At 35.0% G+C, this 13833-nt stretch overlaps 1 protein-coding gene across 2 annotated transcripts in view; it reads right to left on the reverse strand.

Annotated features, from left to right (window-relative positions):
• Positions 1-13833, reverse strand: part of CENPP (centromere protein P) — a 236502-nt gene that overhangs the window by 209830 nt on the left and 12839 nt on the right. For both annotated transcript variants that reach the window (XM_012651835.1, XM_012651834.1), the window contains one exon: positions 10225-10313. In XM_012651835.1, the coding sequence (XP_012507289.1) occupies positions 10225-10313 (89 nt within the window). The remainder of the gene's footprint in view (positions 1-10224; positions 10314-13833) is intronic.

Consider the following 13833-nt stretch of genomic DNA (forward strand, 5'->3'; position numbering starts at 1 on the left):
ACACTTAAAAATGCACACTTAAGTATTTAGGGGAACAGAGCCAGGATATATGCAATGTATCCTAAAAAGTTTCCATCAGGAACAGCAACAGAAACAGTAAAAATCTGAGTAAATATAACAAACTATTAGCCTTCTCTTAAGTCATTTAAATTATGTGTGACAGTTGAAAGTAAAAAATTATAACATTATCTAATGGGGTTTTCAATGCATACATATGAATATATTATAATTCATATGAAAACTATAACATGAAGCAAGGAAGAAAAATGATATTCAAGGACTACAGCACTATATTTGCAGTAGTAAATTATTAAATCTAAGTAGATGTTAAAAGTTAGGTTACGTATGTTGTAATCTCTATAGTAGCCAATAAAAAATGACACAGATGTAGTCAAAAAGTGAATAAATAAATTTAAATGGAATATTAAAATATATTTAAATAAGAAGATTTTGGCCTGGCGCAGTGGCACACGCCTGTAATCCTAGCACTCTGGGAGGCCGAGGTGGGAGGATCGTTTGAGCTCAGGAGTTGGAGACCAGCCTGAGCAAGAGCGAGATGCTGTTCCCCGTCTCTACTAAAAACAGAAATTAGCAGGACAACTAAAAAGACATAGAGGCCGGGCGCGGTGGCTCACGCCTGTAATCCTAGCACTCTGGGAGGCCGAGGCAGGTGGATCGCTCAAGGTCAGGAGTTCGAGACCATCCTGAGCAAGAGCGAGACCCCGTCTCTACTAAAAAATAGAAAGAAATGATTTGGACAACTAAAAATATATAGAAAAAATTAGCCGGGCATGGTGGCACATGCCTGTAGTCCCAGCTACTCGGGAGGCTGAGGCAGAAGGATTGCTTGAGCCCAGGAGTTTGAGGTTGCTGTGAGCTAGGCTGACGCCATGGCACTCTAGCCCGGGTAACAGAGTAAGACTCTGTCTCAAAAAAAAAAAAAAAAAAAAAAAAGACATAGAAAAAATTAGCCGGGCATGGTGGTGCATGCCTGTAGTCCTGGCTACTCAGGAGGCTGAGGCAGAAGGATTGCTTCAGCTCAGGAGTTTGAGGTTGCTGTGAGCTAGGCTGACGCCATGGCACTCTAGCCCGGGTAACAGAGTAAGACTCTGTCTCAAAAAAAAAGAAGAGGATTTTGAGAAGGTGATATAATTAGAAGCACCAGAATTCCATCTCTCCAACCTAGAAAACAATTCTACTGACAGAATCTCTCTGCTGTAACCATTTTGGAACTCTAGAGTGTATCTAAGGCTTTCAACATCAGAGGAAGGCTTGGATAGTAACTTGTGGCTAATTTTAGTAAATTTCAGTTCTTACCACTATAGCAGCTACCCATTTCTCAACCCCTAAACCCCCAGGCAGGCAGTTATGTGTGTGTTCCTGAAGCAGCTTGCACATAGCTTGTGGGGGAGCCAGGGTGAGCAAAAAAAAAAAAAATTAAAAAAAAAAATAACAAAGGACTGCCCTCCAAATATAAGGGATCTGTGTGCTGATCATTGATTGTTCCTTCTGATCATAGAGCGCAGACAAAGGTCAGGCAGCCGTTGTGGCTACACATTCCCACACTGTGGCAAGCCCTGCCTCCTCCAGCTGAAGTGACTTCTAGAGGATTTAAAGGATCAGAGCCACTTTTCTCCCACCTTTGTTTTCCTCTTTTCCCCTTTTCAGGAGCCAATCAAGACTAGGACACTGACAAACAACTGCATATAAGGGGAAATTCAGAAAGTGACTGTGCATATCCACGGAAAGTTTCAGACTCAGAAAAGAACTGAGAGGACCTTAAGTTTATACGTCAGGCTGATCCTTGGCCCAGAGACAGTCTATAAAAAAAAAAATACATAGATAGATAAACAAAAACAATGACCAAAAAAAAAAAAAAAAAAAAAACCAGCAAACCCTGGGGAAAAAAGGGAATCTGATTTGCAGAGTTACCACATTATTTGATTCAAATGAGTACCTTTCAACAAAAGAAAGCACAAGGCATACAAAGGAACACAAAAGTATGGCCCAGTCAAGTGAAAAAAAAAAAAAATCAATCAACATTGTCTCTGAAAAAAATCCTGACGGCAGATCTCCTACAAAAAGACTTTATAACAACTGTCTTAAAAATGCTTAAAGTACTAAAGAAAGATGTGGAGAAAGCTAAGAAGAAGGTGTATAAACAAAACAGAAATATCAATAAGGAGACAGAAACCTAAAAAGAAACCAAAAAGAAATTCTGGAGCTGAAAAGTATAATAACTGAAACAAAAAATTCACTGAGAGATTCGAAGGCAGATTTGAATAAGCAGAAGAAAGCATCAGCAATCTTGGAGACAGGACAAGGGAAATTATCAAGTCTCAGAAACAAAAAGAAAAAGATAAAAGAAAAGTGGACAGAGTGTAAGGAAACTGTGGAACACCATCAAGAGGACCAACTTATGCATTGTGGGAGTCCCCAAAAAAGAAGACAGAAAGAAGTAGACAGACTATTTGAAGGAATAATGACTGATTGTCCCAAATTTGATGAAAGATATGAATATAAACATCTAAGCAGCTCAAAGAACTCCAAGTAAGGTGAACTCAAAGAGATCCACGTGGAGAAACATTATAATCAAACTGTCAAAAGCCAAAGACAAGGACAGAATTTTTAAAGCAGCAAGAGAAAAATGACACACCACATACAAGGGATCCTCGATAAAATGATTAGCAGATTTTTCATCAGAAACTTTAGAGGCCAGAAGGCAGTGGGCTGATATATTCAAAGTGCTAAAAGGAAAAAAAACAAAAACTGTCAACCAAGAATCTTATTATCTCGCAAAACTGTCCTTCAAAAGTGAGGAAGAAATTAAGACATTTTCTCGTTAACAGCTGAGGGAATTTGTTATCATTAGACATTTCCTTCAAGAAATGGTACAGGGAGTCCTGTAGAGTGAAATCAAAGGATATTAGAAACTTGAAGCCATATGAAGAAGTAAAGATTCAATAAAGGTAAATACATGGCAGTTATAAAAGCTAGTATTTTTATAACAATGGTTTATAACTCTACTTTTTGTTTTCTACATGATTTTAGAGACTAATCCATTTTTTAAAAAACAATTATTAGTCCAAAAGCTAATATCATTATAATTTTCATTTGTGACTCCACATATAGTTTTCTACATAATTTAAGACACTAATGCAATTCAAAGAATTATTAGCTTGCATTTCAGGGCACACGACATATAAATAATTTTGTGACATCAATAACTGAAAAGGTCGGGGACAGAGCTATAAAGGAACACAGTTCTTCTAAGTTATTGAAGTTAAGCTGGTATAAAATCAAATTAGTGTTATAATTTTAGAATGTTAAATGTAATCCCTATGGGTAAACAAAAAAAAATAGCCATAGAATATACACAAATGGAAATAAGAATTTAAACATTTCAGTACAAAAAAATCAACTAACCACACAAGAAGGCAGTAATAAAGAAAATGAGGGACATAAAAGCTATAAAGCACAGAAAGCAAACAGCAAAATGACAGAAGTCAGTCACAACTTAGTAATTACATTAAATGTAAATGGATTAAATTCTCTAACCAAAAGGCAAAGATTGGATACAAAACATGATCCAACTATTTGCTGTCTAGAAAAGTTTCACTTTAGATGCAAAGACACAAATAGATTGAAAAGTAAAAAATGGAAAAAGATATTCCATGCAAATAATAACCAAAAGACAGCGGAGGTAGCTATACTAATATGAGAGAAAACAGACTTTAAATCAAAAAAGGTTACAAGAGACAAAGAAGAACATTGTATAAAGGCATATCCCATTTTACTGCGTTTTATTTGTGCTTCGCAGATATTGCATTTTTTTCAAATTAGGTTTATGGCAACCCTGTGTCAAGCAAGTCTATTGGTGCCATTTTTCCAACAGCATGTCCTCACTTCATATCTGTGTCACATTTTGGAAATTCTTGCAAGATTTCAAACATTTTCATTATTCTTGTATCTGTTGTGATGATCTGTGATCAGTCATCTTTGCTATTACCATTGTAATTGTTCTGGGGTGCCACGAACTGCCCCAATATAAAACATAGCATTTTTTTAGACATAATGCTATTGCATTTAATAGATTATAGATAGTACAGTATAAACATAACTTTTATACGCACTGGGAAACCGAAATGTTTGTGTGACTCATTGTATTGCAACATTCACTATATTGTAGTGGTCTGGAACTGAACCTATAATATCTCTGAGATATGCTTGTATTCCTAAAAGCTTCCATAGATCAAAAAGGTATAACACTTGTAAGCATTGACATATATAATAATAGACCATCAAAATACATGAAGCAAAAATTGAACAAATTGGAGGGAGAAATAGATAGTTCGACAATAACAGAGTTCAATATTCAGCTCTCAAAAATGAATAGAACAATCAGAAGAAAATAGAGGACTTAACACAATAAAGCAACTAGATCTAACAGACATCTATAGAACAGTCTACCCAACAACTACACATAGCTGCTGTAGAAAACAATGTGGCAATTCCTTAAAAAATTAAATATAGAATTATGATCCAGCAATTCCACTTTTGGGTATATACCCAAAATATTTGAAAGCAGGGTCTCAAAGAGATACTTGTACACTCATGTTCACAGAAGCATTATTCACAATAGGTAAAACATGGAAACAACTCAAGTGTCTACAAAGAGATGAAAAGATAAGCAAAATGTGGTATATACATACAATGGAATATTATTCAGCCTTCAAAAGGAAGGAAAAGGAGTGAGCCGATAAGCTGGCTGAGGGCATCATGGTCTTCCCCATGGTGTAGCTCTGTCTGCAGAACCACCTCACCTACCACTACTGGTGCATCTAGAAGGTACTGAAGTACGCCCAGCACTTCTGGGGAAGGAAGAATTGCTGTTACAGGTTGGCCATCAGAGTTGTGACTAGAGCCTTTGTGAAATGCACCAAAGTCCAAAGATTGAAGAAGAGGAACATGAGGTCACTCTGGATTAATCAAATTACAGCTGACTCCCAGGAATATGGCCTTAAGCACTCAGTGTTCACTGTCAACTTAATTGTCAGATGGAGCTCGACAGGAAAGTAGTTGCAGATCTAGCCATCTTTTAACCAAAGACTTTTAAATCTTTGGCTGCTTTGGCCAAGACGATAGGACAAGAAGGATTTCCTGCTGCCTTGGGGAATGGGAAGAAGCCTGAAAGGCATATTTTCCAGAGAGCTGCAGTACCAGTGAAGGGGCTGCAGCTGTGTGGATAAGGAAAAGCCTTTCTTCTCTGAGATCATAACTAACAACTAACATAGGAGTAAAGGAATTATTTAGTCAATAGTTTATAAGTTTGAGTTGTAATTATGTTTATTTACTGTTCAGTAATAGGCATAAGAGAAAAGGCCCTATCTTCTCTCAATGGTACAGATTCACAGAACTATCTTACATAGATGGTGCAAATAAAGCTTGTGTGATGTAAAAAAAAAAAAAAAGAAGAAGGAAGAAAGGAAATTCTGACATGATACATGGTTGAACCTTGAGAAAATGATGCTCAGTGAAATAAGGCACTGTAAAAGATAAATACTGTATTATTTCACTTATATGAGGTGCTTAGAATAGTCAAAATCATACAGACAAAAAGTAGAATAGTGGTTGCTAGGGGGTGGGAGGAGAAAGGAAAGAAGAGTTATTATTTAACGGGTAAAGAGTGTCAGTTTCATAAACTGAAAAGAGGTATGGAGATGGATAGTTGTGATGGCTGCATAGTATTATTAATGAATGCAATGCCACTGAACTGTACATTTAAAAATGGTTGAGGTGGTAAATTTCATGTCATGAGTATTTTGCCACAATAAAAAATAGGAAAAAAATTTTAAATAATCCAAAAGAAGGCAAGAAAAAATAAAAAAGAAACAAAGTGGAACACAGAAAACAAAAGAACAGCTGAATTAACACATAGCTGGTTAAGGTTACAAGATCACTGGAGAGTAAGTGTTAACTTACTCTCTGATAACTATTAAAAATATCTGTTTTAACACCTGAAAAAACAAATGACTCTCCAAAGAATTTAGGCCTATAAACATCAACAATTACTTCATTAGAGCTTACAGGCAAAAGTGGTATGATATTTCATTCTCCATCAAACAAGTGAACAAAAAATAAACTCTTAATCATGTGATAAGGGAATGAGCCAAGAAAATAATCCTAAAAGCTACAATGATCATAGTTTAAGAACATGTATGTGAGCGCGTGAGTACACACACACACACACACGCACACTTGGAGAGGGGAAGAGATTATTCTTTTAAAAAGAACTTTAAAAGATTCACAATTCTTTCATTTCCCCATTTGAATCCTTGTAAAGGGTACTGTATTACAGCACATAGAGTTTTCCATTATAGAAAGAAATTTCGTGTGCGGGTGTGAGTGTTGGCTCTTAATAGTGTAAGAGTGATTGTAATTTATCTATTTTTCCTAAGCAAAGTCCAAACTTCACTAAATGTAAAACAGATGTCATGGATTTCTTTCACAAAATGTTGGCAGTAACACATTTCAATTTCAACTAAAGTAGTCATAAAATGAAAATAACTTCAAATGTCTCCTTCTTAAGTATAAAGCAAAACATAAAGAGAAATTTAGGATAAAAATTCTAAAATTTTATTCTCAAAATAAATTCCTAGGAATGTTAGGTCTAAAATTAGGTGAATATCATAAGTTAATTCACCAAAATATTATGAGTCATTCTAATACATTACTGGTAGGAATGCAAAATAATATGGTTGTTCTGGAAAAGTTTGGCAGTTTATTATAAATTTAAACATACCCCTATATAACTTAGCAACTCTACTTCTGGTTATTTATCCTAGAGAAAAGAAAACTTATATTCACACAAAAACCTCTAATGCATGTTTATAGCAGCATGAATATACAGGTATATATACAGGCACACACACACATATACATATGTACAGGGATAATATGCTATATTATACACTATAATATACTATAACGTATTCACCAAAAACTGAAAATAACCCAACTGTCCTTTAACAGGTGAATGGAAAAACAAACTCTGGTATATCCATATAGTAAAATATGGAAATGCTAGAAATAAAAAGCATTACAAGAGAGGAGAAGAATTCCCTCAGTGGGCTCACTTGCAGATTGTACTTCTGTGAACTTGCAGATAATAGAAATTACCCAAACTCAAACACACAGGGAAAAAAAAGTGAAAGACATAGAACAGAGCATCCAAATACTGGGACAATACATCAAATGGTCTAACATGCATGTAATCAGAGTGGCACAGGGCAAAATAAATATTTGAAAATATATGCTTGAGAATTTTTATACAAATATATCCTAGACGTAGCACATTCAAACTGTGGAAGAGCAAAATTAAGAGAATGATTTAAGGAAGCCCTCAAACACACACACAAGACACATTAATAATCACAGCAGACTTCTTGTTACAACCTACGCAAAGATCTGAAAGAAAAAAAAAAACTGTCAACCCAGAATTCTACAGCCAGCAAAAATATCTTTCAAAAAATGAAGGCAAAATTAAGACTTTTCCAGAGAAACAAAAGCTGATAGAATTGATGACCAATAGACTAGCACAATAAGAAATATTAAAGGAAGTTCCTAAGGAAGGAGTATATCAGTTAATAATCTGAATCATCACAAAGAAATGAAGAATGTTGAAAATGTAAAAACGAAGATAAATATACAAAAATATGGTTTTTCTTATTTTAATTGCTTTAAAAATTGACAGTCTAAAACAAAAATAGTAACAATGCACTGAGGCATTCATAACATGTAAAAGTGTATGACAATAACAACACAATGATTGAGAGAGAAGAAATGGGAAGAATACTGTTGTTTTTATGCTACATGTGAAATGTTTGTTATTTCAGTGAGGTGGTAAGGGAAGATCAGGGTAGAGACAAGAGTCAATGAAATAATGACTAAGAATTTTTCAAAAACTAAAGATATCGATCCTCGGTCTGAAAAACTATAGATCTATAAGAAATTAAAAATAAATTCACATTTAGGTATATAATATTTAAACTGCATAACAGCAGAGATAAAGAAAGAAACTTGAAAAGGAGAAGTGACTTATACAAAGTCAAAGAGTCTAAACTAAAATCCAGGTCTTCTGACCTATGTTCAGAAATACCAGTCTTTCTAAAATATCAGTCCATCTCCACAAAATGGGAACCCGACCTAAGAGAATCACCCAAAAGGCTGAGATCAAATATTTATTTGAGTAACTATAACATGCCCATTACTAAAGAGGGACAGATATCATACCACTATTCTTCCTTTTCTAATTTCCAAACAGCAGTTGCTACTTCCAAAGTATGGTCTGAACAATGGGAAATACGTGATCTCTGTCATGACACAACACATTTTTGGTTTTCCTCCTACCTCTCGAACAGCTCTTTTCTAATTCCTTTGTAGGATCTTTCCCTTGTATTCAGACAGTACATTTTAGAATTCCCCAGGGCTCAGTTCTAAGCCCTCTCCTACTTTGACTCTATATTCCCTCCACAGGCAATCTCATTTCTGTCAAAGACTTTAATTTCTACCCACTAGAAAATAATTCCAGTGTTCTCCTATCCACACCTCTTCTGTGCTGAGGACTCCTTCATATTTTTATTTCAGTGTTTCACAGGCACTCAAGTCCCACATGTCCAAAATGAAGTCATCATCTCACCTGACATGGTCCTCTTCCAACCTTCCTTTCTCAGCAATCAGGACTACCATCATCAAGGAATTATCCCCTTTGAAGGACCCCAGACCCCTTTTATTCAACCAATCCCATGCCACTCAATTTTGCTTCCTAAGTATCCCCCAAATCCATCCAGCTAACTACCATCATTCTAGGCCAAACTATAAACTTCTCTTGTTTGAACTGTTTGAATAGGCTAGTCATTGACTCACCTGTATCCATTATTGCACCCCTTCAATCCATTCTCCCCATAGCATCCAGAATAATTCTTTCTAGGATGTCATACTTCTGCCTTCCTCAGGCCCTGCTCAAAACCTTTCAATAGTTCTTAGGACTATGATCAAACTCCTTGTATCAAATTTCCCATAGTATGGACCTTACCTACTTTCCTAGCCTCATCCTATACCACACTCCTGGTCTCTTGCCCTCTTCTGTCAGGCTGGCCCCCTGTCAGTTGCTCACAGACGCCATGCTCTCTTCCGCACAGTGCCAGGGCAAAGCTGTTTAGGACCTCTTTGTTAGTTCACATCTATTCATTTTTCAGATGTCAGCTCAAACTTTGGGAAATCATTTCAGGTTCTTCCTGATATTCAAATTCCTGATATATGCTTCAACAACATTATGTAACTCTCCTTTGTAGCATTTAACACAGCCATAATTTTAGATTTCTGCAATTATTTAATTAATATCTGACTTCTCCACTAGGCTATCAATTCCAGGAAGATTGAAGATTATACCTTTTTTTGCTCAGATTTTAATTTTAATGTCCAGCAAATAGAGAACTTGTAATAAATATAAGGTTATTAAGTATTAAATGTCCGATTTCCTTAAGTACTAAGTTTGACAGTTGATATCTCTGACATTTCACTTTGACATTTTTTGTTTTATTTTGATTGTGAAGGTACATCCTCATTCTTTCAAATGCATGGTTTGGCTTGTAATTATCTTTCAAATTTTTTTTTTTTTGAGCAATTTTGTCAAACCACGGATAAGTCAAAGATTTGTGTTATTTTTTAATGAGTTCCGTTGTGAAACAAATGCAGCACAGACAGCTCAAAATATCAACCAAGTGTTTGGGAAGGATGTGGCTAATGAACACACAGTATGTCAATGGTTTGAGAAGTTCCAGTTCCAGTGATTTTAATCTTGAAAATGAGCCATGTGGGTAACCTGAGACCAAGGTGGTTAATGATGAGCTGGAAGCTGTAGTGGAAGGGAACCCATCTCAACCTATGTGTCAATTAGCAGCAAACTGTGACGTTACTATTCCAACAGTATTGGACGATTTGAAACAAACTGGCAAAGTAAAGAAGCTGGATAGATGGGTATGCATGAATATATATATATATACCAAATGAAAAAATGACAAATGTGGCAAATATAGGCTTAAATATAAGCCATAAAAATGGTGTTATGCTTTCAGAGAAGACTATTTACTTACCAAGGAAAGGTAAACTTAAAACTGTAGAGTGAAAATGGTTCCTAAAAAACAAATTTCTAACATAGCTTACCTAGACACAAATTCACTTAATTCTGAACATTCTGTGGGCTCCATTATTATGTTCAGGTCAGTAGTAACAGAAGATAATCTCTCTTTATTCTAAAATAAAGATAAAAAGTTTATGTATCAAAGCACAGTAAACTTTAAAAATAAGACAAAAATACTTTAAAACTATGCAAGAAATTATACTGGAAATAGTGGTTATTTGTTAAAAGAACGAAATTAGATCCTTACTTCATACCAAAATCAAAATGAACTCCAAATGAATTACTTAAACATGGAAATCATAAAATACTAGGACAAAATATAAACTTTTATTATTAAATGAGGGAAAACTTTCTAAGCAAACAATTAAAAAATAGCTAATGATTACATAAAAACTCAAAATATCTAAGTAAAAAATGACCTTACAATAAAAGAGAAGCAATAAACTGAGGAAAATATTTACCATAAACATGACAAAGAGACAATGAAAACTGAAAAGAAAAAAGCAAAGGATGTAAACTAAAAATTCAGAGGTGAAAAACAATTTACATGTAAAAAAAGTTCAATCTCACTAGGAATAATTGTAAATTAAAATAATGAGATGACATTTTTGCCTATAAAATGAGCAACAACTACAAAAATGTTGAGGCTGGTAAATACACTCAAACCTGGCATAACCCATTTAAAAATCATTCTGACAATGCATAACTTAAGATATTCATATGCTCTGTCCCAGCAATTTGACTTTTAAGAATCTATCAGTAATAAGAAATAAAGATAAAGAAAGACTTGAATAAAGATATTCATAACAGTGTTGATTATCACAAAAAGCCAGAAAACAACTATATACTCAATAATGGGGACTGTTAAATAAATTATTTTTATCTGCAAATTCAAGTTTTTCTCTTATTCTAATAAAATATCTTCTATTATATATTTGTCTATAATTTCCCTTTACTTTTTTTGCTATTCTTGTTTTTAGAAAAATCATATATTGGCTCTCTACTGTCTGTCTTCCAGATCTATTATCTTCTTTTCAATTGCTTTTACAAGTGATTTTTCCTAAGCCTATCCTCCACATTCCACTCCTTTATACTTCTAATGTAGTTTTCAGTACTATTAATATAATTTTATTCCTTTTTCTTTCATCTTCCTTTTCCTCTTATTCAATTTTCTTCATGCTTTGAGAGAGCAGCTTTTATATAGCGTGTTCTTTTATTTCCTAGATTAATTCTTCCAAAGTGAATTTATTTGCATTTTCTTAACTTTCTTTTCATGGTAGTATTTTTGCCATGATTTTAGGTCACTTTGTCTAATATGGTGATGGAAGAAATCTGTATCATCCTTGTGCTTTGAACTCTGTGGCTCCTATTTGTTATTAACAGAAGTAAATCTAGCAATTGTTGCTATTTCCTAAGACTAGAGTGGATGGATACTCCTTGAATTTCTTCCCCATTTGTCTGGACACTATCTGACTTGCCTCCTTAGAGCCTGAGCTGTTGAAGAAATTGATATTGATAGTTTATAATCTTTGTTTAGTTTTTCATCTGCTTGAAGGAATAGTGGGAATTGTTAGGAGTAGTTGCAGTTTAAGTAGGCAGTCTGTGGGTATTTACCACCCTATCTAATCAAAACATGAATTCCAGAGGCATTCTTACAACTAAATAAAAAAAAAGAGACAACGCAATTAAAAACTTGGCAAAGGATCTAAATAAACATGTCTCCAAGATAATAAACGAATGGCCAGTAAGCACATGAAAAGATGTTTGACATCATTAGTTCAACATCATCTAGTAGTTCCAACTGACCCAGTAATTCCACTCCAAGTTATACCACCCAAAAATGAAACATATGTCCACTTAAAAACTTAAACATTTACATTGACATTATTCATGGCAGTGAAAAAGAGAAAACAACTGTTTCCATAAACTGATGAAAAGAATAAAAATGTGGGCCAGGCGTGGTGGCTCACGCCTGTAATCCTAGCACTCTGGGAGGCCGAGATGGGTGGACCATTTGAGCTCAGGAGTTCGAGACCAGCCTGAGCAAGAGCAAGACCTCGTCTCTACTAAAAATAGAAAAAAATTAGCTGGAAAACTAAAAATACATAGAAAAAATTAGCCAGGCATGGTGGCGAATGCCTATAGTCCCTGCTACTTGGGAGGCTGAGGCAGGAGGATCGCTTGAGCCCAGGAGTTTGAAGTTGGTGTGAGCTAGGCTGATGCCACGTCACTCTAGCCCGGGCAGCAGAGTGAGACTCTATCTCAAAAAACACATAAATAAATAAAAATGTGGTATAGCCACACAATGGAATATTATTCAGCCAAAAAAAATATGAAGGTGATACATGCTACAACATGGATGAACCCTGAAAACAATATGCTAAATAAAAGAAGCCAGACACACAAGACCATATATGATAAGCAAATACATAGAGAATAGGTTAATAATTGTTTGAGGCTGAGAGAAAGGAGGGGAGAATTGAAGAGTGATAGTTAAAGAATATGGGGTTTCTTTCTAAGGTGATGAAAATGTCCTAAAACAGACTATGATGATGGTTGTTGGACAACTCTGAATACTACTAAACTATACACTTTAAACGGACACATTATATGGTATGTGAATTATATCTCAATAGAGCTGTTACCAAAAAAGGAGGGGGGAGAAAAATGAAAAATATCTCAGGGGCATATCTTGTCTCTTGTTTGAGTATGTGTGGGTACATGTTAGATTGCAACCTTTCACCATTAAGATAGGCACCCTTCATTGCAAAGATTTATTGCCCTCCTCCCCTTTTGGCTGGGTTATAGATTCTGTTCAACTACTGTAAAGCTGACTTCAAGATAGTGTTTTGTCATCTCTTTCCTGCTTGTGCTGCTGCTAACCAGGTCATTCCTCCCCAGTTGGTAAATATGGGAAGCAACCTTATAAATAACCTGACCTCAAAGCCTCTACATAAGTCTCAGCAGCAAATTCCTTCCTACGATGGTCCGTTTAATTTATGCCCATAGTTCTCATTCTTCTCTAAAGTATGATTCTCTATAATATGATTATAATATTCTGTAAATTGAGAGTTTTAGTACTTAGATTATTTTTTAATTTTCTGATAGAGATCTTTAAGAAAAGGAATTAACTTTGCAAAATTTATACACCTCTCATGAAGCACCCTGTATCAGATTTCAGTGTTTGAGTTAAAATATGATTAACATCAGGCAGATTTTCTTTGGAGCCAGTGATAATGGGATTGCATTCTCTTTCTTTAAAAAAAATGTGCCTATTTTAGAATCATTTTCTTCATTTCATTGGGTTCCAGAGAGAAAAGTCATGCAAACATACTTAATCTGCCTCTTTCCCCACAAACTCCCAACCATCCCTCATTTATTATGCTGGTTGGACTACAGAAGGCTGATACATGTTAATTCTGATGGTCTTGCAACTCCTCACAAACATAGCACTAATGACACCAGGCGGTAAATCTGGGGAACACAGTTCTATATCCCAACCATCTTGGACAGCGATAGCTGCACCAACACGGGTAATCATTCAAATTCTCTGAGTAGATTTCCTTATAAAATAATAGGGTTGACCTAGGTAATATGTAAGGGCATTTTTTGGTTCTAACATTTTATTAATA

This window comes from Propithecus coquereli, unplaced genomic scaffold, assembly GCF_000956105.1.
Source record: "Propithecus coquereli isolate 6110/MARCELLA unplaced genomic scaffold, Pcoq_1.0 Scaffold370, whole genome shotgun sequence".
Taxonomy (NCBI): domain Eukaryota; kingdom Metazoa; phylum Chordata; class Mammalia; order Primates; family Indriidae; genus Propithecus; species Propithecus coquereli.